Raw genomic sequence first — 27,251 nt, 5'->3', positions numbered from 1 at the left:
TCTCTCACTTGTTGCACTTAGCTCAAACGTTTACTAAATTCTTTCCATTCTAATTCTTAAAGTGAGGTGATAGTTGCTCAGTCGTGTCCAACTCTTTGCGACCCCATGGACTGTAGCCCGCCAGGCTCCTCTGTCCATGGAATTCTCCAGGCAAGAATACTCGAGTGGGTAGCCGTTCCCTTCTCAGGGGATTTTCCCAACCCAGGGATAGAACCCAGGTCTCCCGCATTGCAGGCAGATTCTTTACCAGCTGAGCCACCAGGGAAGCCCAAGAATATTGGAGTCGGTAGCCTATCCCTTTTCGAGGGGATATTCCCAACCCAGGAATTGACCCAGGCTCTCTTGCATTGCAGGCGGATTCTTTACCAGCTGCGCCACCAGGGAAGCCCAGACCTTAATTCTTGAGTATCTCCTAAATCACTCCATACCTGGTCCCTGCTTTAGTTCTGACTCACTGCATGTGAATCTACTACAACAGCCTCCAAAGGCTCTCCTCTCATCTTGCCTCTTCCCACTCATCCACCAGTGTGGCTACGATTAATTTTCTAAAACTCAAACCTCATTTTTCCATATTCAAACTCTTTCAGTGGCCTCCCAGTGCCTGAGGAGAAAGGCTTTACTTCGGCCGAATTATGCAATTTCCTGAGCTTCAACGTCCCTCTCCTATTTCGTCACCATTGTCTCTGCTTTGCCTTCCACCTGCAGTGAGGTTAACTCAGAGAACCTGTGAACTGGATGGAAACAAAATCACATTTTCCTTTTCATTAATTTCTATCTAAAACTTAGCATTTCCTTTAAGCATGATGGTAGGGAGCAAACCATAGTATTAGCATTAGCTGTGATTTTTTTTCACCAGTAGAAATCAAACATTTTCATATCATATTAGCACTGTTGCAGATACTGCAAACTATCAATTATATTTATGGTCTGAAGTCATGGTAGTTACTAGGTCACTCTGCTGCTGCTGCTGCTGCTAAGTCGCTTCAGTCGTGTCCGACTCTGTGCGACCCTAGAGACATCAGCCCACCAGGCTCCCCCATCCCCGGGATTCTCCAGGCAAAAACACTGGAGTGGGTTGCCATTTCCTTCTCCAGTGCATGAAAGTGAAAAGTGAAAGTGAAGTCACTCGGTCGTGTCCGACTCTTAGCGACCCCATGGACTGCAGCCTACCAGGGATTTTCCTCTGCCCATGGGATTTTCCAGGCAAGAGTACTGGAGTGCGGTGCCACTGCCTTCTCCAAGTCACTCTAAATCTTGTTATTTAATGTGTAAAATAACAAAGCACACGTTACTCTATCACAACATTGCTTTTTGTAATTTTAAGTCAAAAATATATACTTCAATATTGTTGGTTTTACTTATAAATCTGTGTATTTTATGTATTTAAGAAAGGACAGAAAAGCTTCTTTAGGCTGCCGAAGGAATCACTTGCACGAAAAACTTTAACAAGTGTTCTTTTCCACTGTACCGTCCTGCAGGACTGCTATTCTCTCCTTAACTTGGTTAAAACTATCGCCCTGTCCCTAGCTTCTAGACCCTCTCCTCTTCCCTTCCACAGTCCCACAGTCTCTCTGTGAATGTCTGGCTCCTCCTCTTTTAGACAAAGCTCCTTGAACGGAGGAAGGTGTCGTTCATTTCTGTACTGGTTTGGAATCTGCCACACAGAAGTGAAACCAAATTTTGTTCAATGAATAAATGAATGAATATAAAAATATAAGCAAATCAAATATCTTAGAGTCTTAAAATCTGGGTCTGAATCCTGGCTAACAATTAGTAGATCCGTGACTTGGAGAAAGTCTTTTAATTTTTTTAAACTTCTTTTTCATGTCTGAATGTGGATAAATCTCCCCTATTTATTGTACTCTTTGTCAAGACGATTAAATAAGGTAACTGTGTGAAAGTGCTTTGTACAGCTGCAAAGGCTACCCCAAGTTTAGTTATACCGTGGTAAGGTCATTATTATTTAAAAACCTGTCTCCAGCGAATCCCTCAAATGGCCTGCTATGAAGTGAAAGCTAATGTCCATCCTAGAATTCACACAATGAAGTCCCAGTATGGTGGTACTGGGAGCTGGAATTTTGGGAAGGGGGCCTCATGATGGGATTAGTGCCTTTAATATTCAATAAGAAGAGACATGAGAGAGCTTATTTCTCTTTCATTCTGTCTCTGTCATGTAAGAATACAAAAAGAAGATTGCTACCTGTGAATCACAAAGAGGGCTCTCACCAGACCCCAACCTTATGGGCACCCTGGTCTTGGACTTCCAACATCCAGAACTGTGGAAACAATAAACCCCTATTCCTTAAGCCACACAGTCCATGATATCTTGTTACAGCAGCCACACTAAGACACTGCCCTGTGCTGCAGGGTGTACCCAGAAGCTCTTCCCTACACATATGGTTCTGTGTACTTCAGGTGTGTGTGCCCTTGTTTCTATTTACTTCTTGCTATTCTGCCCAATGCCAATCCCTCTCCACTGCCTGGGCAGCATACACAGATTCTTCAACACTCAGTCGAAGTGTGAATAACCTCCTCTGCACTCCTTTCTCAGGCCTCTCCCCTCTCCCCACACCTTGCGCAGTTGGTATATGAGAGTTAACCTCCATTAGTCTCTAGATAGCGGGCCTATTCATGACCTCCTCTCATCCATCAGGAATGCATGTTTACCTGAGCATAAAATTGGGCAAGCAAAAGTGATTAGAAAATATACGAAACAAATCAGTGACACTGTATGCTTCTGGTTATTTGTAAGAACAGCAGAGCCGTAGCCTGTAAGTGTAAATTCTGAATGATGAATCTGTTGCAAGTGCTTTAAATATTCAGTTTTACCTCATTATAAATGTAAATACATTCACTGTAGCAAAGCAAGGTGAAGTTCATCTTGCAATGTCTATTTCAACAGTCATATCAATGCAGAGCACTATGTTACTGAAAATGTTACCATGAGGAGGCTCAGACAGGAGACCACAGCACCTCTGAATTCCTCCTATCCTCACTGTGTCTGCAAGGAGAACAGGAGCGAGAGTTCTACGCAGACCCCTCAACTCAGAGCATGACAGTGGAGAACAGAGGCCAGAAGGGTGGCAGTCAGTTCCACACACAGTGAGTTACAGGCTGACCTTCGCAGAGTAGGAGGCGGCAGTGGTGATCTTCCAGGTACAACCCGGACCCTCTTACAGAGCTGCCGTAAGGTCTGCTCAATTTTCAGGAAGCAGGACACAGTTTCCAGGAAAGTACAGGGGCATGAAAGAAACCATCAAGGCAATGATATACAGACAATAATTGATTTAGGGCAAACTTTGAGTTTGAGATTTAAGATCAAGCAGAAGGAAATAAAATTATTCCCTAACCACACTAGCATAAATGATCTCACTTCCAACTTCATACACAAAGTGCACATTAGGGAAAACTTTCAATTTCCTGCCATCTACCTTTAGATCTATTTCCCCCAGTAACCTGAGAACAAGCTGCCTGATTTGCTTTTGATTCCCTTGAGTTCTTCAATTCCTAAAAGTCATGAACAAGCTTGCTCTATGATGCCCCATTTAATTTATTAACTATTGCCTTATCTAAATGTCCTCTATAACCTGCTTACCTACGGTTAGGAAGGTGCTCAAGAGCTGCTCCGTGGCAACAGGCTTGATCTCTGTCCTCAGATTAACAAATCTGCCAACCACCAAGGGAGCTCGGCGGAAACCTAGAATCCTGGTTTGGAAGGTTGAACAGAAGAGAAAAATCTTTGGGGATATATTTTTATTTATTAAAGTTTTTTAAAAAATATATATTTTATTGAAGTATATTTGATTTACAAAGTTTCAGATGCACAGCAAGGTGATTTAGTTATATATATATGCATATATTTGGAGAGGGAAATGGCAACCCACTCTAGAATTCCTGCCTGGGAAATCCCATGGACAGAGGAGCCTGGTAGGTTACACAGTCCACAGGCTTGCAAGAGTCGGACACTACGTAGCAACTAAACCAGAATATGCATATATATTATTTTCCATTATAGGTTATTACAAGATATTGACTATAGTTCCCCGTGCTATATAGTAAATCTTTGTTGCTTGTTGTGTATCTATTGTGATGTATTTTAAACAGTAGGGTTTTTTGGTTTTTTGGGGGGCCAAGTTGAGCAGCTTATAGGATCTTAGTTTCCTGACTAGGGAATTCCCTAAACAGAAATCTTAAAAATCACAGTTAATCATGTTGTTAGGTGTGTAAAGGTACTGTTGTGTGTGTTAGTCGCTTAGTCATGTCCGACTCTTTGCGACCCCATGGACTGTAGCCCATCAGGCTCCTCTGTCCATGGGGATTCTCCAGGCAAGAACACTACAGTGGGTTGCCATGTCCTTCTCCAAAAGATACTGTTGATTGCTGGCAAATATTTTTCAGAGGTACATATATTAATGAATTTAATATTGAGATGTAATTTATTGAACATAAATCTGGCAAAATGTGAGCAACTGTTAAACCTAGGGAGTGGGTCTATGGGTTCATTATAATGTTCTCTCTATGTTTGTTAGAAATTTTTCATAATAAGATTTTAAAATAAACTTAACAAAACATTAAAAAAAGATTGGGCCTAAACCCACACATGGTTTCAAATCTTTGCATAAAACAGAATACTGATAGAAAACTACACAACTTAACCTAAAAGGATAAACTCGTAGGACAACTTAAATTACGGATACATTTTAAGATACTTCTAATGGTCTCAAAGTACAGCCTTATGGTTGAGCACTATCATTTTTTTAAAAAAGGGAATTTTCTTGCTAAAAAAAAATACACACTCCCTGAATAAAAGTTGGAGGGGCAGGATTCAGAATACACAGAAAATTTATGGAAGAAAATTAAAATCATCCATAATTCCACAATCCAGAAGTAACTAGTGACAATCTGGCATTCGACCATATTTTTCAGACATGTATATACAGACATATACTCACTCTTGTGTGTATATACATAATTGAAATTATACTATGTGCAATTTTGCCTCCTGCTTTTCACTCATCATTGCATCATGAGCCTTTTCTGACTCTCTTAGAAAGTTGCCTTAAGGTTTCTACAATTACAAATGACTGTGCAATAAATAATCCATTGTTCAGGGCTGCTGACTGACTCTCTATCCTAAACTCATTCTTAAAAAAGCCGCAAAAGCAAGGAGATCACAGATCGATCAAAGTAACATAAAAATTGAGAGAATCTTCTGAGGCCAGAGAAGGGGGTTAAATCCTAATGTGATGGAGAAATAGCAACTCAGAGCAGAAAAGTATAAGGAGCATGGGGTAGGAAAGAAAGTGGGGAAGTATCTTTTCTCCCCATTGACCACTGTCAGACCAAAGAAGAGCATCCATTTAGTGTTGGGGAGTCATATTCAGTGGTACTTGGCCTGGCTGAGGCAGTTAACAAAAGGGATAGGGGGCTAGTCAGAGAATAGCTTTCAGACTTTGAGGGAGGGAAAGGCTTCTAAATACAAGACCCCAAAGCACAGGTCATAAATTGAAACATTACTTAATTAATATCCAAAGTAGTAATTTCTGTACAAAGACAACTTCACTCCAAGTTAACAAATAGGTGCTGTGCTGTGAAAAGATGAGGAGGTATCTCTGCCAATAATTGGGGGAATATAAAGGAACAATGAGATACCACTTCACATATATCAGATTAACAAAAACTAGTGTGTTGGATAATATGAAATATTGGTATGGTTATAGGAAAAAGATCTTCAGGCACTGCTGGTGTCCATCAACAGAGAAACAGGAAAGGGATTAGGGATGAAGAAAACAAGGAAACAAATAAGGGCTTGCAAAGACTGATTTTAATGTGCAGTTAAGTGATAAGTAGGATTTATCCAGCTCTTTCCCACTAGGTCTTAATAGGGGCAGTGAAAATTCATGGTATTATGAATGAACATTCATTTAATTTTCCCTGTCATTAGATGTTTAGGTTGCTTTCAGATTTTCAGTACTGAAAATGCTACTAGCTAAGATCTTGCTATATGTATCTTTGAATTTCTGATTCTCTAGAGCACTTTTTAGAAATATCTTCCGAGAAATGTCTTAGATGTTTGCATTAAAAGGCAGCTATTCATTCAAAAGGTATGAACATGAAGATTCTGGATTCATGGTGCAAGAGTTCTTAAAGACGGAACCGATTAACAATGACACAAGCAGCGTATGGATGCCAGTCTCTTCCTGCCGATAAAGTACGATCTTCTTTCTGCTCTTTGTCACTTTCAGGAGGAGAAAACAGTGTCCCATTATTTCACTGGATTCTTTTTGGTCGCACTCTGTGGCTTGTGGAATCTTAGCTTCCCAACCAGGGACTGAATCTGAGCCTTCCAAAAGAGTGGCATCCTAACCGATGGACAACCAGGGAATTATCTGGATTTTTTTTTTATTACTGGTGAAGATGAATTCCCTCTGCCATATTTATTAGCAATCAGTAATTTCTATTCAGCCAACTGTGTTCTTAAACCATTTTCTACTAGTGCTTTAGAGTATATTTAAGATTTTATAAACTTGTATATTAAGGCTATTAATGCTTAGATTATATATTAGATTCAGGTATTTTCCTCTCAGGTTAGTTTGCTTTTAAATTTTTACATTTTTTGACATACGAGTTAAATTTTTTCTTTTAGTTGAATCTACTGAGTTTTTAAAAATTTATTTATTGGCTGCAGTATGTGGGATCCTAGTTCCCTGAACAGGGATCAAACCCATGCCCTCCTGCAATGGAAGCACAGAGTCAACCACTGGACCACGAGGAAAGTCCTTCTTTGTGATTTTTAAATTATTGTTTTTATACCTAGAAAATCCTTCCTAATCCTGAAAAAAGACAAAAATTATCTTTATTTTCTTATAGTTTCCTTATAGATTCATTAAAAAAATATAGTGAATAATTTCTTTTAAAGTCTATCAACATGCCCTGATTAAAGATCTGATTAGAAGGAGCAACTGGGACACTAGACAATTCAGTTACAAGAATCCTGACTAATAACCAGCTTAAAAAGTATTAGTTTTCCTCATTAACTTGCACATTTAGAATCCACATTTATCCTGGTTATTGAAGCTGTGCATATTTTGTACGAAGGAAAATAATATTTACATACATGTCATGTTATGTTTCCAGCATATGAGGATAAATGAATATTACTTAAAAACAGAATCAAAACAAAACAAAAACCAGGACTGCCAGGCCCAATTAATGACCAGTTCAATTTAGGGATTTGAAGTCAAACTTTGGTTTTCTTCTTGCCATTTTATTTACCCAAATAATGAGGCACTCATACAAATTTAGTGGAAGCAATCTAAAGTAAGTTAACAAGTCAAAGTTATTACACTTTTTTTTAAATTACACTCCTTTGAAAGGAGTCCACAAGACCTCCCCAAGATATTTTTAAAAGGAAATGAAACGAATGTAACCCATTGTGATTGCACATACCTGTCCAAATGAAAGGCTGCCACCTCCGCATTGTGTCTATCATAACCGGCATATGGTTCCCCTTCTACCACATAGTTCCGGTTATACCTGCAGAGTGAATGGGAAGCACAGATGTAGACATGAATTACATCAGCACCAGAGGTGACAGTGCAAGAGGCAAAACAGACACTCTGCAAGCCTGATTCTGCTCTAGCAACCTCTGTCACCCCTGAGAACAGCCATGGGTGAGCATGGATCACTAGTAGATGACGTGAAGACGAAGTGGAGAAGCAAACTACAATTATACACCTACCTCTGCAATCATTCTATGAATAAAACACGGATGTTATTTCTACCCTTCCTAAAGACTTTCAAAGTAGCTTAAGTGAGACTATAAGGTACTTTTCTGAACTCTTTGTATCTTCAGCACAGTGCTAAATCTAGAGTTGGTGCTTAATAAATGTCTGCTGAATTGCCTATTAGACTAAACTGAAACAATGAAGATAAATATGTAATTAAAAGGCTTGCTTACCAGAATGGCTATGGTAAGGCTTATTACAGAAGTTTAAATTTCTCGGGGAAAACAATGGTCCTGATATGTTTTAGGCTTTGTTAAATAAGTAGGAAAAGGAAAAATTTTTTTTAAGTTATCTGAATAACTATTCTCTTTTTAAGTTTATGATGATGCAGTGGAAGGAATACTGGACTGCAGTGAGAGTTAGGTAAATCTCTGTCATTACCTGCCTGGGTAACCTTGAGTAAAACCCTTCTTTTCTGTGGGTCTTAGATTTCTTATTGATAATATTAGGGGCTGGACCAAAAAGAAGTTCTAAGATGTCTTTGCAAAGAGCTGACTCATTGGAAAAGACCCTGATGGTGGGAATGATTAAGGGCAGGAGGAGAAGGGGGCGACAGAGGATGAGATGGTTGGATAGCATCACCGACCCAATGGACATGAATTTGAGTAAACTCCAGGAGACGGTGAAGAACAGGGGAGCCTGGCACACTGCAGCCCACGGGGTTGCAAAGAGTTAGTCACGATTTAGCGACTAAACAACAACAACGAAGATGTCTTTCATCTCAAACTCCATTCTGATGATTTTACATCACATGCATGACATAAATGAAGGATAATGAAAACTGGCATATTTCTTTCTACTAATTATATAGAGATACAACTTAAACTTATTAATGGGAAGAACTGAACACAATTCATCTATGACTTCTACTGTTCACTTGCATTTCCTGAATCAAAAGGAGACCTAGTAGGCTTTACAAGACAGACATAAGTTGAGAATGATGTGAAGAGGAGCCACTCCACTAAGGTCACTTGGATCTCCAAAGCGGAAAAGGCCATGAGGAAGTGGGAAACAGTATTATACAAGGCAGTGACCTTCAACATAAATGACCACAGAATATAAAGTGAAACCATATTCATAAAACACATTTTCAAGTCAAAGCAATGAAATATTTATGTTAGTAGACAGACATGCCTCAACACCTGATTGGACACCAGTTTCTTCTTAGCCTGGTCAATATACTCATATGTATTTTTTTGTTTCTGGGGTCAAAGCATCATTTAGACTGCCTAGGATTACACCTGCTACCTCCAAATTAAAAGTCTCAGTTTTTAAAAGGACTGCAGCGAAAGCTGACACTATTCAAGCATTTCTCTCTCCACTACAGCTGCAGGTGACAGGCCTGGAATACTTTATTTCCCAGGACTGTAGCGGAGCCACAGAAGATTGTGGTGATATGCAGTCCACTCCTTTCACTGAAATGTCAGAGAACTTTCCAGAACATGGAAAGGCTGCACAGAATGAAATGTAAAACCCTAGAAAAATTCAGAAACTTTGGGAATGGGCTGGAGAAACAGGAAGGGAAGGAAATGGCAAAGGAAGAGGAATCAAAATGAAAGAACTGCACTAGAGTCCAGAGGTCTGAATCCTTAGTTCATGTTTCGGTTTTTGTGAAACATGAACGTCAGAACCCTGGATTTCACTCTTCCCAGAAGTAAAATGAGTAGTTAGACTAGTTGATCACCAAGGTCCCTTTCAACACTTCCTATGATCCTTCACTTCTCCCAAGCTCTGGGCCCTTGCCAGCTTGTTCTTTTCCCACCATAACTGCAGTTTTTTCCTTATGAAAATCAATGTACTTCCAGAAAAGATACAGCTACATTAAAAAACAAAATTACTTTTATAATAATGTAAGGTAAAATGTGCAAATAAAGGCATGACTGTATTCCTGTACATTTCATGCACTATACAAATCTTCCATCTCTGACAGGAGGACATGGACAACCAGGCTCCAGAAATGCTGAACCACAAGTGGCTGTTAAAGAAAGGTGCACGTCTCAACTCAGCAGGAAGGACTTAGATCCTCCTCTCAACAGAGCGATCCATCTTAAGTTACTGACAGAACAATGAAATTCATACAGTAACTGCCGATAAATCACTCCTATCCTCCTGGTGAAGGACATCAGAATGTAACCAAGGACATTAATTTGCACTTATACTAGGACTAAATAGTCTCAGAGGCCCCTGGGGTCAGAATAGCAATTTGCTGGGTGTTTTCGGACTGGAGTCGATTTCTACAAGCACTTATGTGAACCCACTTTCCCCAGCCTGCGAGAGTGCCAGAGTGACTAGGGTGCTACCACCCACTGTAGGGGCCTCGGCAGCTTGCACAGGGTTGGGGAGGAACATCCTTGGAGCCGGGCACAGAAAAGGGCTATTTGGGAGATGACGGGGGATTAAGGGGCTGCCTTGACAAGAATAAAGAGCTGGGCGTAGAGAGGAGGACCAGGCTGTAAGAGGCTTGGCCATCAGGCTGTGGAGGCTGGGTTTTGTCTGGTGAGTAATGGGAATCCTTGGATGTTTTAAAGCTGGGGAGCACAGTGATGATACAGGTATTTGGGAGAAGAATGATAGTAGTTTTCAGGATGGTCTGGAAGAGGAAAGTATGGGAAGGCTGCAGTGGTAGTAAGAGATATGAGATGAAGCATCAGTGACTAACGTTAGCTCATGCGTTTATCTGCTGCCACTTCCCCTTCTCACCAGTCTGGCCTCTTCCACCCTCCATAACTTGTCTGAACACTGCAGACCTATCTGCAAAGCGCCTGAACTAACACTAACGTTGCACACCGTCAGTAATATCTGCCTTCTAACACTTCCTGCTGCCCCATCTCACCTTTAATTCCCCAGTGTATAAACAGTGGGTATGAAGAGGGTCTTTTATTTAAACATAAACTGCCTGCAATTCATCTCTTTTTACATGAACTTAATTCTTGTTTTTAGTTTGCTTTCTTTCCATCAGTCTGCTTATGCTGCTGATCGCTCAGGCTACAAATCAAGAGGTCAAGGATCACATTTCAAAAGGAAACTAGCAAATTTTTGAAAATGGATGATCCATATCTTCTCTCTTACAAAGGAAGACAAAAAATGTGAGAGGCTCGCATGTGTGTGGCAGAACACCAGCTGCTCACACTCTGACAGATCCAAACGCCAGCTCCATTAGTTACTGCAGGGTGACCCTGTCAAGCTACTCTTTCTACGTCTCAGTTTCTGCTTCTGGAAATAAGCACTGTAACTGTCCATGGTTGTGATGAAGGTTAAAAGCATTAACATACAAAAGTACTTAGTGTAACACCTGGCAAACAGTGTGCATGCAACAGAAATTAGATTCGAGGTCCACATAGCCATGCTTTTCCCACATTACCTGATTTCCAAATCTTCCATTTTACCTCCCAGTTCCAGGCAAATGCAGATCCCTTCCATTTCTGGAATCCCAATATACTAGCTCTTGGCTGCCTATTATCTACTGATATTTGGGTCATGAAGAGAGGTAAGTCAACTACTCTGGTCACAGTTAAGTTTTTGCACATAATCACCCCTTGTTTCTTCTCCCACTCCAGCAAGAGACCCCAAGTTATGTGTTATAATTCTCTCCAAAGCTCCACTGAGGAATGAAAAAAAATGCTTAGTCCACAGATAATTTCAGACCTTACAAATTTTGAGAAAATGCACTGGTAACTAATTTCTGTCAAAAGAATATAGATTAACACCATGTTAACCTATTTCAAATTTATATACACACAGAAAACTTTAAAAAAAAAAATATACTGTAGAATTGCCACACAAATTCTCTCTGTAGATCCTTAGAGAAGTCCAAAGAGATCACTGTCTAATAGTATATGAACTAGCTCTTTCTCCAGTTCAAATTTGGACTGAGGCAACTAAAATGGCTCAGTTCTCTGCTTAAAACAGGCAAAAGAAATGAGGTATCACTACACACATTAGAATGACCAAATCCAAAACACAGACAACACCAAAGGTTAATGAGGATGTGGAATAACAAGAACTCTCACTCATAGCTGATGGGAAGGTAAAATGCAACAACCACTTTGGAAGACAGATGGGTAGTTTATTACAAAATTAAACATACTCTCACCATATAGTCCAGCAACTATGCTCCTTAGTATTTACCCAAATGAGCTAAAAACTTATCTACACAAAAACCTGCACACGAATGTTTATAGAAGCTTTACTCACAACTGCCAAAACTGGGACGCAACCAAGATAGCTTTCAGTAGATGAATGAATAAACAAACTGCGGTACATGTATCTACACAATGGAATATTATTCAGGGAAAAAAAAAAAAAGAGCCATCAAGCCACAAAAAGACACAGAGGAACCTTAAAAAACATGGAGAGAAGCCAATCTGAAAACGTTACAAAAGGTATCACTCCAGCTATATGACATTCTGGAAAAGGCAAAACCATGGAGACACTAAAGAGATTAGTGGTTGCCAGGGACTCAGGGGGAAGAAGGGAAGAATGAATAGATAGAACACAGGGGACTCTGAGGTCAGGGAAACTGTCCTTTATTATGGTGTGACGGTGAATACTGGTCATTATGAGTTTATTAAAACTCACAGAATACACAGCACCAAGAGTGAACTTTAACATAAACTAGGGACTTTAGTTAATAAATTAATATTGGCTCATCAACTGTAACAAAGGTACTAATTTGATGGAAGACGTTAATTATAGGAGAGACTGGGGAGGAGGAGGAAGGACATACATAGGAACGCTCTATACTTTCCCCTCGATTTTTCTGCAAACCTAAAATTACTAAAATAAAGTAAAATAAAATAAAGTCCATTAATTAAAACAAAACCAAAGCTCAAGTGAAAGAATCATAGCTTTAGCACTAAAAAGGACTTAGGTTACTCATCCAAAACTCACTCCGACTCTGGGTGACTCCTACTCCACAGCATTTCTGACACGTGGATATCTGGTCTTTAACTGTACACTTTTGGTAACAAGTTGCTTACTTCCTAACCAATTCATTTTGTATCTCTAATATCTGGCACATAGTACTTGATAAATTTAGAAATCAAGGAGAGCTCTCACTGTAAAGTGTTCAATCTAATTTGGTACCAAAACATATTCCTGCAAGTTTCCCTTACTCAAAGAATCATGGAACATTAAGAGCTAGAAAAGACTTCAGAGACCTTCGGGTCTCTCCCTCCCATTTTACTGAAGAGAACAGTAGGAGAGGGAGATGAGCACTCAAACAAATTCCAGGTTAGAACCAAACAGCACAGATAACTTCCAAGATGAAGACTTACCGCTTAGGTTTGAAGACAACTTTCTGTCCTCCTTCAAGTATCAGTAAGGCTTTCAGTTGTGTCCCTTTATAACCCACATCCGCTTTAATGATTTTCTTGGTGGCCATGGCATGCAAGATTGCTCCCAGCTCTGGTGTCTCTTCAGGGTACACTTCCCGGGGAACCACCCACTGGGCTGCAATCTCCCAGGGAGACTGCAAGGTGTGGTCCAGCTTGGGTACCAGCTCCACCCGCAAGCCCGCCATCATTCGGTGAAAGGCCCTCTGGTCCTCCCGGTTGGCAGCTGACGTATCTAAGTTGTCAATCAGGAAAACTTTGGTGAAGATAAAGATGACAAGGAGAATTGCTAACAGCACGACTCGCTGCTTTAGCTTCATGTTGACCTCTTTTCCTTCTCCCCGACCACTCTCACTTATCAAGGAGAGCGGGTGGTGATGTCAGCAAGGAGACTCCATGATTATACACACTGGTCCATCTCTTCACTGAGGTGCCTCCCACAATTCCTGCAAGCCCAAGTATAGAGCACAGTTCATTCAGAAATTCTGTCCTTCCACCCCTGAATCTTTTGCAAGCCTCAAATAGATTGCTCACTCTTTCAGCTGGACTAATCCTATGTCTGAGAAGACTCAATAATTTAGAATGAACTGGTCCAAGGAAGGATGTAACAGTTGAGAACTAGGTACACTGAACATTTAAAAGCAAATACTCCTGTTTTAATAGGGTGCAGAGCCGTTTCGGAGCCATTTGGATGGCCACCAATTCTTAGAAACCAAAACAATGAGAAAAAGCACAAAAAAGTTAAACACTAAGATATGCATAACTCCTTAATTTTCATTTTACCTTTCAAAACCCATAAATGACTTTTGATTATCCAAAACCACCAGTATTTGGTAGCTTTCCAGTTATTGTCTCCAAGTACAAGTATTATGACATATTATAAGACAAGAACTCTTAAAAAATGCCAAAGAGGGTACTGTTACTGCTGCTGCTAAGTCGCTTCAGTCATGTCCGACTCTGTGTGACTCCATAGACAGCAGCCCACCAGGCTCCTCTGTCTCTGGGATTCTCCAGGCAAGAATACTGGAGTGGGCTGCCATTTCCTTCTCCACCAAAGAGGGTCTGCTAAGTCACTTCACTAGTGTCCGACTCTGTGCGACCCCATAGACAGCAGCCCACCAGGCTCCCCCGTCCCTGGGATTCTCCAGGCAAGGACACTGGAGTGGGTTGCCATTTCCTTCTCTAATGCATAAAGTGAAAAGTGAAATGAAGTCGCTCAGTCGTGTCTGACTCTTCGTGACCCCATGGACTGCAGCCCACCAGGCTCCTCCACCCATGGGATTTTCCAGGCAAGAGTGCTGGAGTGGGGTGCCACTGCATCTAGAGGAGAGTAATAACTCCCTCTCTGAATTCAAATACCCAGCAAGCCTAAACATGTCATATCTGCTGCTCACATACTGAAATACAACACCCAGACATGTATCTCTACTTATCAGTCTTCTAATCATTTTTCAAAATTAAAAACCCTGTAAAATATGGATAATCAAATCTGGATAAATTAAGCAAAGGAAACACATATTCCTATACCATCTGGCTATTAGGAGAACATGACCAGAAAATTAATGAAACCTGGTACTATAGCAACGTGACTAAATCTGGACTGGTCAGGCACGTAACAAAGATACTTATGCTACAGACCTAGAGAAGTGCTTCCTGTGTGGGGCCCACCACACTGGTCAGTTCTCAAGCTGAAAGATCCCAAATACAAGATTTTTTGCCAAGGTGTAAGAACATAAAATTCAATTTCATTTGCATGCTGACAGGCTGCTTTCCACTCCAGAGGGCCCTTTAAAAACATGCACAAGCTTGCTCTGCTATATGCCTACAGGCAGCACTGTGCTGGGATAAGCCAAAGATGACAAGAAGATAACAGGGTGTTGCTTCACTCTCCAATTCATTTAACAACTCAAACTATTAATTGAAGAAATAAAACCAATACAAAAATGGGACAAACGACTCAGGCTGAGCCACTCCCAGCCAAACCGGAGACTGCGCCCCTATTAGCAGCTGGAAATACATCCCAAAACAGTCTACTAGAGCAGCAGTGTGTTCTCAGGGCAGCGCCTTGCTGAGAGCTTGCTGACACGCAGTTTATTCTTGGTGATTAACCACTCCCGTTTCATTTTCAGGAAGATGGCAAAGTGAGAGTCAAATTCAAATTCTAATTATCTCCAGCCACCTGTTCCGTTGCATCATCATCTCCCAGGGAGTACATAACACTATTAGCTGAAACACAGGCAATTCAAGTGTATCCAAAAGGTAATTGTGATGGTATCAAATTTGGTGTAAAACTCAGTAAAATAGTTCCCTATGATTACTGCTAACAGGGATGCTAGTAGAACAGATCTCAGAGATTTTTGCTGGTCCTAACATGACCTAGACCACACAAATTCTTCAGTTATTTGTTCAACAGTACAGATCTCTGGCTGCAGTGCTAAAATGCAATGTGGAAATCCACTGTTGGCAATCTTTTCCTTAGCCCCTCCAGCTGCAACAGCCTCCAGCTGAGGTGCTATTCTGGCATAAAGGGGTCAGCTGAACAGCCTTTCATGTCCTACAAAACCCTCCTCAGGACTAAAGTCCGGTTAACCCGAGATTCTAATGATGCTGCTCATTTCATTTAGAATGAAGAAAGTCCTCCCTCGTGTTATATAAACATATCATATCTAAACGTTTAGCACAAAGATTGGGGACAGGGAGGGGTTTTGTTTTGTTTTTAAATCACCAATGCAATGAGGAGTTTGAGTAGCTCCAAAATTCAGACAAAACAAACTGAGCGTGTGTGCTTGTAAGTTCTGAAATCCCATTACCTTTTGATGGGCCACAGAAGAACGCACTCATCATCAGTTCAGGGCTGCAAATACTTCATCCACTCAACTAAGAAATTCCTATTAAGTGACTGAAAGGTTCAACTGTTACCTCACTTCACTATTTAGCTCTGCAGATTAGTTGTGAGGGTAGGTTTGAAGAAGGGGCTGAGCAAGTTTTTGCGTTTGCAATTAGTCACCACGTCCTGGTAGAACAAGTAAGACTGCAATTTGGCCCTGCTCTCAACAACTGCCTGGCATGTCCACAGCCACTGACTGCATTTAGGGAGGGCACCTTTTATTGAATCCCTGAAAGAACAGCCTGTTGGACCTGCAGGTCTTCCAATCCAGAATAGATAATGCAGCAAAATCATTTTTCTAATCACACACCATTTGTGAGTTCCATAAATCCCTTAGCAAAGCAACGATGGCATCGGCCAATCTATGTTGCTAGGCACCACTCTTACTCTCTTCCCTCGTCACTTGTCAGCTTCCGCCAAAACAGTGTGAACATGGTACCCTACGTGTCATTGCTCACTGGAGCACTCTCAAAATTTATTTTGCTCTTATCTTTTCTTCCCATCTTCTCCTGTTTAAAGCCTAATCTAGCTTTCAAGGGCCATCTTCAAAGCCATTTCTGGTCCCTCCTTACTATAGTAACCTCTCTTGTCTTTGGGCCAGTACTTAACTACATTCTGCCGTACCCAGTGTCTTCTTATAGATTGTTCTTAATTCCCCTCTCAGAATTCTGACTCCTCACTGATCTTAGCTACTTTTGCACTCCCTACAGTACGTAGCATAGTGAAAATATCACCTGGCACCTTAACTTGGCTATCTTTAATCAACTACCCATTTTTAGGCAATATACTTCTCTACTGACACCATTCAATTTAGTTGGTAGTTTCGGAGGATAGTCTTTTTCTGAGTAAATATTGACAGCTCAGAAAGAGGTTTTCTTTTAGTTGGAAGGCTGGTACTCCTTCAGCCTACAGGGCAAGCACAAAGGTATTCAAGAAATTGACAATATAGAGTTTTTAGTGGAATTTATACAAAAAGCCTGTGAGTCTGCAAGACTCCTTTCCAGGAAAATGTATTAGATACCCAATATAGAATGATTCCTTCCTCTAGTGACGTAGACTCCTTTACTCTTTATAGTGATCCCTTCCTCTCCTATATCCTTGAGAGGGGAGAGTTCCCAAGACAGAGCTTCCATACTGTATTATCTTTTTAAAACGGCAGCATAATATCTAGTCTGCAAACCGGGTTTCTAAGAGGATCCACCATTTCAGATATTAAGGAAATGAAAGCAACATCACTGGGTATATTCCAAATTATTCATGAAAACTTCTCTTGCATTCTCAGGAGTCTGCCTGCTCTATTTCATGCCTGCACTGCCTCATATAAATGCCTCCAACAGTGGAACACTGTCCAGTTATATTACGGTCATTTATTTTAATGTTTCTGTTATGCAGAACAGAGCCTACCTCAAAGAACAAATAGACTCAAGGTAATAATAAAACACAAAAAAATGTTCAGTATAAAAAAGGCAGGGCTAATGGTGGTCTTCACACTAAAAGCTGGCATAAATTCCCAGACTGGAGTTGTGCAAGAGAGACGTTTATAAGAAATCTTCAGAGTGAACCCTGGTTTCACTCTTGGCTGTATCAGTGAAATGAGGTTTGATATGGAAGCTGATATATTCTTCTTCTCTTACACACACACACACACACTCCTACACATACAGTAAGTGTTTTATAAGGATAAACTTATGACTACATTGTAAATTGTTTTGGGAGAGGAAATAGAGGTTTTACAGAAAAAAGTGAAGTCATAGTATAAAGACTAGATCCCTCTGTTCAAGAATCTGACTGATGTCTGGAGGAGCATATACAGAAATACACACTAGTGCAAAGATCTGTAAGCCACTGTGTGATAAAATTCAATGTATGTGACTGCTGAGGAACATGAAAAGACCTGGCTCCAACACTTACTACCTTACCAGGGGCTCCAAGCCACCAGCAAGGTTCCAAACCTCATTAGTAGCTGTGCCACCTTGAATCTCCCTTTAATCAAGAGACCTCACACTACTTCACCTGAGGTCACAGAGAAGAAATCCCAACTTCTGTTCAAAGCAACCAAAAACAAAGGCTTCAGCAATCCCTGTTTTTTGTGTTTTCAATTCAATGGTCAAATAAGTTCTTACCACATGAAGGGAATGCAAGACATTTTGTGTCAGGTACCAGAAGGAAAACACATTCAATACGAACATTTCACGCAGAGGGCGATTAACAAAGAAGATGGTGAAGGGGGTAGGATTTATTATATAACTAGCATATTATCATATTTACTCACACAATCTCCTTGCCCTTCATCCTGAGTGGAAATCACAAGGACCATTTCACGAACTTCTTCTTTGGTCATTGCTGGTTTCAGCAAACCTCTGAAGGTTAGGTAAGCGTAACAGGTAAGACCTGAATTTAATTATCAGTTTTCGGGTGACTGTCTACAAAGACAGAAACCAACAATTCTTCCCGTCAAGAAGTGGAATCTATTTCTCCTTCCCTAGAATATGGACTGGCTTTGTAACTTGCTTTGATCACAGAATGCTGTGCAAGTGGCTGAGTGCTAGGTGTCTTAAGAGACCTAGCAGCTTCCATTTGGAACCAAGCTACTATGTAAAGCGGCTCAGGCTAGACTACTGAATGATGAGAGGCCTGGTCTGCCCCTACTTATTCTGGCCACCCCAGCTGAGAGCCAGATACATAAGTGAAGCCATTTAGGGCATTCCAGTTCCAGCTGAGGTCTCAGCTAAATACAGCCACCCATGTGACTCCAGCCAATATCATGTGTGCAGAAGAACCAATCAGCTGGGCCCAGTTGATCTGCCTAATATGAGAAATAAATCATTTAGCCTTAAGCCACTAATTTGGGGGTAATTTGTAAGCCTAACATTTTCATGTCTATTCTGTCCATATCAACCATCTGGGATATATTAATTAACCATTTAAGTACAAATAAAAATTGGATTAATGAAGTTTCTTAAAGGTAACAAAAGAAAAAAAGAGCATCTCAAATGGATCATTTACTAAAGTCCATTTATACACTATAGAGCAATTAAGGCTAACCCCACACACTCAGAGAGCTATACACACCCAGGTTATAAATTCTAGCCTTTAAATTTCAGTCAAAGCGTAAATAATAGCAAAAATTATAGCCCTTTAGTACTAAAATAAAATAAAAACGCATATTTTCACCTTGAGGCCAGTCTGATATACTGCCCTTTTGTTTTTTTCAATTGGTAGTGACCTTAGAGCACTTTGCTACATTATTATTAGCTGCCTCCTAGAAATAAATGCAGTCTCTCCTGATGGTTAGTGACAATTCTTATAAGTAAAATAAAGGGCATTCAGAAATCTTTCCACTTAGCATTGTGAGCCTCTAGCTTAAGAAGTCAAAACCTCCAATACTAAGTGGTATCAAGTGTTCACTACTTAAATAAATCTCTATATCCTCAGAAAACTAGCCCACTCCTGTGCTGCCACCACCACCTACAGCAGCATAATATTATTCTTTTTCATCTTCAATTGGGAGTCTTCAATTGAAACAAAACCTAGCAACAAATAACATCATTAATCAGTATTACATATAGTTTTCCTTTTCACTTAAATAGGTTCTTAATTCACCTTCTTTCTGCTAACCTCCCTGGGCCTCCATTTCCTTATATGAAAAAGGAAATACAAACACTATACCTGACTCACAGAACTGTTAAAAATGAATGGTACTACCAGGTGTATTGTGCTAAAACTAGTGCTTGGACAACCCATAGTAGTTGCTTGTTGGTCATTATTACCATATCAAAAACCCAAAGACGACTTCCTGAGAAGAAAGAATGACAAAGAAAATAACCCTCATTGGTTACGCTGTCTCCTGGGTTTACACAGTCGGGGCTGAATACATGTGTTGCATTACCAAGAGTTCTAGTAACCTTATATTTCTGAACCAAAGACTTCCCTAAATTTGAGGAGTAGGTAAGACTGTAAGCAAGTAGGTTTCGTCAGAGTGTATGCCAGGTGAAGCAGAGGACTAGGAGGTTATGTCACTAATCTGGCCAACCTTAAGCCAATGTTTTTCTCTTGTCTACAAAGTTCAATTCTACCACATTCAACGTAAGTAAAACAGATGGGAAGCATGAACTTTTTCTATTTCACGAAAATGGCTGAATAGAATGCCCTTCACAATGTTCTTCAGTTTGGAAGATTAAATCTGTGTTTTAAAGGTGACAGCTTTGCATGTCCTAGAGCAGCCATGAAATTAAGACACCTGCTCCTTAGAAGGAAAGCTATGACAAACCTAGACAGCACATTAAAAAGTAGAGATATCACTTTGCTGACAAAAGTCCATACAGTCAAAGCTATGGTTTTTCTAGTCATGTATGGCTGTGAGAGTTGGACCATAAAGAAGGCTGAGCAGTGAAGAATTGATGCTTTCAAACTGTGGTGCTGAAAAAGACTCTTGAGAATCCCTTGGCCAGCAAGGAGATCAGACCAGTCAATCCTAAAGAAAATCACTCCTGAACATTCATTGGATGGACTGATGCTGAAGCTCCAATACTTTGGCCACCTGATGCGAAGAGCTGACTCACTGGAAAAGACCCTGAGGCTGGGAAAGATTGAAGGTGGGAGGAGACGGGGATGACAGAGGATGAGATGGTCGGATGGCATCACCAACTCAATGGACATGGGTTTGAGCAAGTTCTGGGAGTTGGTGACAGACTGGGAAGCCTGGAGTGCTGCAGTCCATGGAGTTACAAGGAGTCGGACAGGACTGAAAGACTGAACAATAAAGCTTTTAAGATAAGCCCTGGAGTAACTTAAGTTATGGGTATAGAAAATCGAACTTCTACACAGCCCAAGTCGGTTCAAGTGTTATATATTCCTCACTGTTTTCACTTCCACTTAAATATTTATTCACATAATAAATATAAACTTGTGTTATGTGAAAACCTCTAATAGTTCCCTGCAAAGGAAGGAACTACAATGATCGCCAGACATTAATGAAGTATTCTTCGGGGTGTGAGAGTAAAAATGAAACAGGCATCAGAGTGTTTCCTCCCTCATTGAAAAAAATTCAATTCCTGCAACCTGTCCCATTTAAATCTTGATTCAGGGGAATCCTCTAATGATTTTTCTTGAAAAGTGAAAAGAAAAAATTTTCAGCTCATACTGCTAAGTGAGATTTGTTCTAAAAAACCAACACAGGCAGTGTTCACTGATCTAGAAACTCTGTGGAAATGCCCAAGAATCTGTATTGTTTCAAATGAGCCAGGTATAATGAACTTTCCTAAGTTCGAGGTATTTCACTGCTCAATTATCAGATCTAACAACCATTTAAGGCTATACAGAATGTGATTACTATATACTGTGAAGTGAAGTGAAGTCGCTCAGTTGTGCCCGACTCTTTGTGACCCCATGGACAGTAGCCTGCACCAAGCTCCTCCATTCATGGGATTTTCTAGGCATGAGTACTAGAGTGGGTTGCCGTTTCCTTCTCCAGGGAATCTTCCCGACCCAGGGACCAAACCCAGGTCTCCCGCATTGCAGACAGACACTTTACCGTCTGAGCCACCAGGGAAGAAATATAGAATTTCAAATAATAAAAAAATTTACTTCAAATTTCATGTTTTCTATCTTTATTGTTCTTGAAAAGGTATGTAAACTTCATTCAACAGTAAAAAGCTGAACGTATGAAAAAGTATGTAAACTTTATTCAACAGTAACGCCTCACACTTTTAACCTTATGTTCTAGGGTCGGTCAAGCTGCCAGGCTGCAGATCACTTTAGAAATAGGATCCCCAAGCAGGTCTGTGCTGAATTATGGCTGAGTGGCTCCCAGCATGATCCCTTGCTATATATGAATACAAATACAAGTGCACACATACACACACACATATATTTTTTGGCAGCCGGTCTCCTCCACCCTACTGTGAGTTCCTCAAGGACAGGGGATATTTTACTTTCTTTGTAATTAGAAGTAAGCTAGTACAGTTCCGGACACATGAGATAAACACTTACTGAATAAAAGGAGTGAAGAGTGAGGAAGGCAGACACCTTTATGGTTTTAAGCATTTCTTCAGCTCTTTGGTTTAAAGGTGACCTCTTTTTTTAACCAATATAGGGAAACTAAGTCATGTAATGAATTCAAATATAAATACAGTAAAAATATTGACATATCAAATATTAATACCAGTTTTATACACTCGATTTTAAACTGCTGCCTTCTATATACCTTGCTTCCACCGTTCATGGCCATTGATATTGCCAAGCTGGTGTATGGTGTTGGTTGGGACTAGGAGTAAAGATGATTTGGAAATGCTAAGAGGAAGATTGGAGATGGTCCAAGACATTGTCCAAGAACGATACACGACAGGGCTGGAACCAAGCTTTCAAGTGTTATTGGCAATATTTTCTGAAATGAAAACCAACACTGATATCTCCATATCACTTTCTTTTTTATACAGAAAGAACTACAGGGACATAAACGCACCTGTATAGAGTACAAATTCACTATCTAAACCAATGATAAGAAACGAGAACCACAGGTCTTTGGGCAGCCAAAATAATGGTTACAAAGTTCATCCACTAATAAAGAAAAGCCAGGCAGACCCTCACTAAGCTTATTTAGCTGTTTTACATTCAATTTCAGGAAGCAGAGTTATCTGGGTTGCTCCTCCACAGAAGATTAGAAGCTGCAGAAAATTTTAAAAAGGGCAGCAGGGACACTAACAGCAGCAAAAGCATAGCTTTTTCACCCCTGCTTTCAGACAGACTGACTGCTGAAAGCAAATTCAAGAATTCAAAAAGCTGAAGGGGCGAACAACCTACATATGTCAATCACCTCCGAGCCCTGCAGGATTACTGTCTGTAACCATAATCTCAAATCAACAAAGGTTAAACTACATTGTTTAAAAAGCAAATGAAACATAAAATACATTGTAAAAAATTCTGCGCAAAAAATATAGCCAAAAAAGGATTTTTGTACACAACAGCCTATTCCCACGGTGGTAATATCATATTCCCACGTTGGTATCGATACATAAAGCAGAAAGTCAGCATTTAAGAGCAAAGAATGATGAAATGATAGACTTCACTGCCTCACCCTGTACTTGGATCTGTTCCACATTCATAATTTCATATTCCTTGCCCTCCTTTCATAATGTACCCAAATTAACACCATCCCCTCCATAGGGCAGTTACCTTGCTAGAAAGTAGACTCCCAAACACACACGCCAAAGCTCAGCGTCTCTCTTCTGCATCAGCCTTCATTTCATATCTCACACTAGTATGACAGACACACCCCCTAGACTGACCATGTCCAGAGCGGGGCCTTACCTCTCCTGATTCTGGATATGAACAGAATCACAAGTGAGAGCTTTGTATTACATTCTCTCCTAGATGGCTCTAGCAGTCAAGCTGACGCTACAAGTTGGTCAAAAGCTGGTTTCAGTTGCAAAGTAAGGTCTTCTGTTTAGTACCCGAGGTCTGTGCCAATGAATTCCTCAGTCCTTGAGGGTTACAGAGGCAGTGTAAGGAAGGAAAAGAGGGAGAGATATACAGGTGTGGGATGACAAGCACTTCAGGGAAGGATAAATCCCCTCTCCCATCCCCAATACGAAGGACCAGAAGATGGACAGTCAGGGTCAGTGATACTGGTATGGTCAACACCAAGAGCTCGAGTTTTTTCACTAGTGCAAAAATAGTGTCTACCAGACCAACTACTAGTGAGCTGAGTCAGAGCAGGCTGCAGGAGCAAGTCTATGAAGCTGCACCCAGGCTGCTGGTGGCGAGAACACCATCCAATCACACAATCAGATCTCCGAGCAGCTCCAGCAAGTAACACCCTTTACAGATACCCTCCTCTACTGAACTACTTGCAACATGAATCTGAAACAATTTTCTTGGCTTTTTTTTTTTCCTCTTGTAAAGTGGAACTAGACAAATATCTGCACAAGGATGTGTCCTCCTCCCTCATACTGTTTTCCATTCATTCATTCAACCACCAAATATTTACTCCACATCTACTATCCACTATACACTGTTAGGTACAAAAAACAAAGCACATCAGTCATGATCACTACAACACTAAACTGTGGTTCCTCATTATAACTGTGCTTCCACCCAGATGGATCAGTGGTAAAGAATCCACCCACCAAAGCAGAAGACGAAGGTTCAATCCCTGTGTCGGGAAGATTCCCTGGAGAAGGAAACAACTCACTCCAGTACTTTTGCCTGGAAAATCCCATGGACAGAGGGGCCTGGCAAGCTACAGTCCAAGGAGCTGCAGGAGAGTCAGAGTGACTTAGCAACTAAACACATTGTAACCGTGCTTCTCAGCCCCAAACTACCTGGCACTTAATCCCAAAGTGGCCTGACATCAGCTTCAAAAGACAGTCTCCTTTTTACTGTTTCCAACTGTGCCCAGAGAATACAAAGAGCAGCCTCTTAATTCTATAAAGAGATTGGAGCAATCACCAAGAGACAACCACTGTGGCTGCTATTTTTAAGTTATCAATTCAAGAGCTGAATTGAAGCATCTGGCTTCAGGGTTTATGCCATTAAAATGATGGTCACACAAAGTGAAGGAAGCTGAAGACCGCCCTGCAAGTAGAAGAAACAGAAAATTTCATTTAGAAATTCAAAATTCAGAAAAGATAAAAAGCAGCTTTAATGCTGTGTGAAAGAACTGGAGTCTACAAATAGAATCAAGAGAATGGACTAAAAGTCAAGAAATCATCAACTCAGCATAAAGTAACTCTGTGACATTAAGGAGTACATGCTAGAAACAGTGATCTGTTTGTTCCCTATTTCAAATTACCCTGGGCATGTTTTCCAATTTTCATTCTTTAATTTAACATAAATCGACCTTAGACTGGCTGTGCTGCTGCTGCTGCTGCTGCTAAGTCGCTTCAGTCGTGTCCGACTCTGTGCGACCCCACAGATGGCAGCCCACCAGGCTTCCCCGTCCCTGGGACTCTCCAGGCAAGAACACTGGAGTGGGTTGCCATTTCCTTCTCCAATGCATGAAGGTGAAAAGAGAAAGTGAAGTCGCTCAGTCGTGTCTGACTCTTAGAGACCCCATGGACTGTAGACTGGCTCTAAGGCTAGGCAAATAATTTAGCATCTTTAACATCTGTATCTCAGATTCTCAAGGGTATGTTTTGATGATAAATAATATACGCAGAAGTGCTTTAAGGCTTGGCTCAAGAGTCCTGCATAAATTCAAGGACTGTGCTACACTGAGGTCTCCAGCCCAGTTTAAAATAACCCCAATGAAATATACGCATTAATTTACAACACAAGGAGGATAGCAATTGTTAGTAAACAGTAATCATAGTTACCGTTTTACATAAAGTCCAGCCATTTGAAAGCTAAAAGATCTCACATCCTTATTCCTTCTTTTCAAGGTGAGAAACCAAACCTTGGCTGGGTGGGGATGATACTGATACTTGGCCCCAGACTCAAGTCGCTGTATCAAGCATTTCTCACTTTCCAGAATTATAAATCCTCACTCCTCCAACCGACGATATGGCCGTGTCAAGGGCTAATAAATCCTTAATGACCAATCATGTCTTGTCCCCTCCACTTTCCCTCCAACATCCTCTACCGTTTCTCGTCCTATCCGGGAGACCTGCAGGTAACAGAAGCCTGATTAGAATGAAACTCTTATCAGATCCCACAATCAAGGAGGCAACTTGACAACTCCTCACGCTGATCAATGGCAACGTTTCGGTTCTCTTTTAATTGAGGGGGGCCACAGCACCCGGAAATGAAATCTCAAGCGCAACCCACTTTGTACAACCGCACCATTTCCTTAAGTTGTGCCCTACCGCGAGCGCGGGGTGCACGACTCCGAGGGGATCGCGGATCCCTAGGCACGGTTACCCTGCCTGCCGCCTCGGGCCTGGAGGTCACTCGCGCCTCACGGCCACGAGGTGGGCCCGCGGGCGCGCGTCCCCCCACCCCGGGCCGCTGCAACGGGCGCTCGGCGGGACACGAGGGCGGCACCGGGGCCAGTCGGCTCTGGGGAAGCCGTCCGGGCGCAAGGGTGGGTCAACTCGACAGACCCCCGGCTGCCCGAGGCGCACCCAGGTAAGGCCCGCGCCTCAGGCGGGCCGAGGAGGCGGCGGCCTCGGCCGCGTCCCTTCAGCCGCTTTTACGACCGGCGGGAGCCCGCTCAGGGCCAACGAGGCGGGTGCCCGGCCCGGGCCGGTCTCTAAGGCAGCCGCCGCTCGGGGTCCGCTCGGGGCACCGGTGCCCAGCCCCTCAGGGAGGCGCCCCGCCCTCAGACGGCCCCCGCCCGGCGCGCGCCACGCACCGCGCCCCGCCCGCGGACCTGCCCGCACTTTCCCGCCTCGCCTCGCCTCGCCCGGGGCGGGGGTCGCGCGCCCTACCCCGCCCCCACGCCGCTCACCTGCAGGGCCCTAGGCTCGCTCCATGGCCGCCCGCGCGGTGCGGTGCGGCGCGGCCCCGGCCGCCCCCGCCACCTCCGGGGAGGGGCAGCCCCACGCCGCGCTCACCGCCCCCAGCCGCCGCTACTGCGGCTCCCGCCCACCCCCGGCCCGGCCATTCCCGGCCACCTCTCCCGGCGCTGAGCCGGCGGTCCCACACCCACCCCCCGCCTCCGCGGCTCGCGACTGTTGGTACCGTCCTAGCCTAACGCCTTCCCTGCGGCCAATCCAAGGGCTTCTTCCGCGAGGCCGCGCCCCCCCCCGTCCCGGTGGGCGGGTCTACTGGACCCACTCCGGACCGCCCTGCTTAACCCTTTGCATCCCGGGCCGGCCCATCTTAACTCTCTCGATGCCGACTCACGCCTCTCTTGCTTCTCTCTGCCGCCCCACCCCGCTTACATGAATCGACCTCTCACTAGCCTTCGCTTTCTCTTTCCTGGTTTTCGTAAAGCAGCTAGGCAGCCAGGCAGCGGGACTGGAAATCGCGGTTCTTAAGTTCTATTTGTGAGAAAGTTTCCCTCTTCTTTTTACCCAATTTGCCTCTACTTCTCTACTTCTGCCTGTGCAAAAGTAACCTCTTGCTCAAAAGAGGCCAACCTTCCCATCATGAGAGCTCTTCCTTTGGACCAGACCAGAGATCCCCGCTAACATTTTGCAGCATTTAACAAAAAGTGTGACTAGTTTGCTGTAATAGTTTCTGAACGTCTATCTTTTGCAAAGGACTGTAAGGCCCATGAGGGCAGGGCAGTTGTGCCTGGGTTTCCAATGCCTGACACTCAGTAGACTCCCTATATATAATTTTGTTATGTTTTGACCTTGC

General features: G+C 42.2%; 1 protein-coding gene across 6 annotated transcripts in view; it reads right to left on the bottom strand.

Annotated features, from left to right (window-relative positions):
* FAM20B (FAM20B glycosaminoglycan xylosylkinase) overlaps positions 1-26,688 on the bottom strand; it is a 44,625-nt gene extending 17,937 nt beyond the window's left edge. The window contains exons 1-6 of one of the 6 annotated variants that reach the window (XM_069546176.1): positions 26,395-26,659; positions 25,322-25,611; positions 24,329-24,581; positions 13,064-13,566; positions 7,450-7,536; positions 3,596-3,705 (exon numbers count right to left, since the gene is read on the bottom strand). In XM_069546176.1, the coding sequence (XP_069402277.1) occupies positions 3,596-3,705; positions 7,450-7,536; positions 13,064-13,440 (574 nt within the window). In that variant the 5' untranslated portion in view covers positions 13,441-13,566; positions 24,329-24,581; positions 25,322-25,611; positions 26,395-26,659. Of the gene's footprint in view, positions 1-3,595; positions 3,706-7,449; positions 7,537-13,063; positions 13,567-15,930; positions 16,332-24,328; positions 24,582-25,321; positions 25,612-26,394 lie in introns of those variants that run through there. The other 5 variants (XM_069546177.1, XM_069546175.1, XM_069546174.1 and 2 more) reach the window with 5 other exon arrangements.
* Between the last annotated feature and the right edge of the window lie 563 nt (positions 26,689-27,251).

The sequence above is a fragment of the Ovis canadensis genome, chromosome 12, assembly GCF_042477335.2.
Source record: "Ovis canadensis isolate MfBH-ARS-UI-01 breed Bighorn chromosome 12, ARS-UI_OviCan_v2, whole genome shotgun sequence".
Classification (NCBI taxonomy): domain Eukaryota; kingdom Metazoa; phylum Chordata; class Mammalia; order Artiodactyla; family Bovidae; genus Ovis; species Ovis canadensis.
The sequence above is the reverse complement of the archived record's forward strand: the minus strand, read 5'-3'. Positions and strand labels throughout refer to the sequence as shown.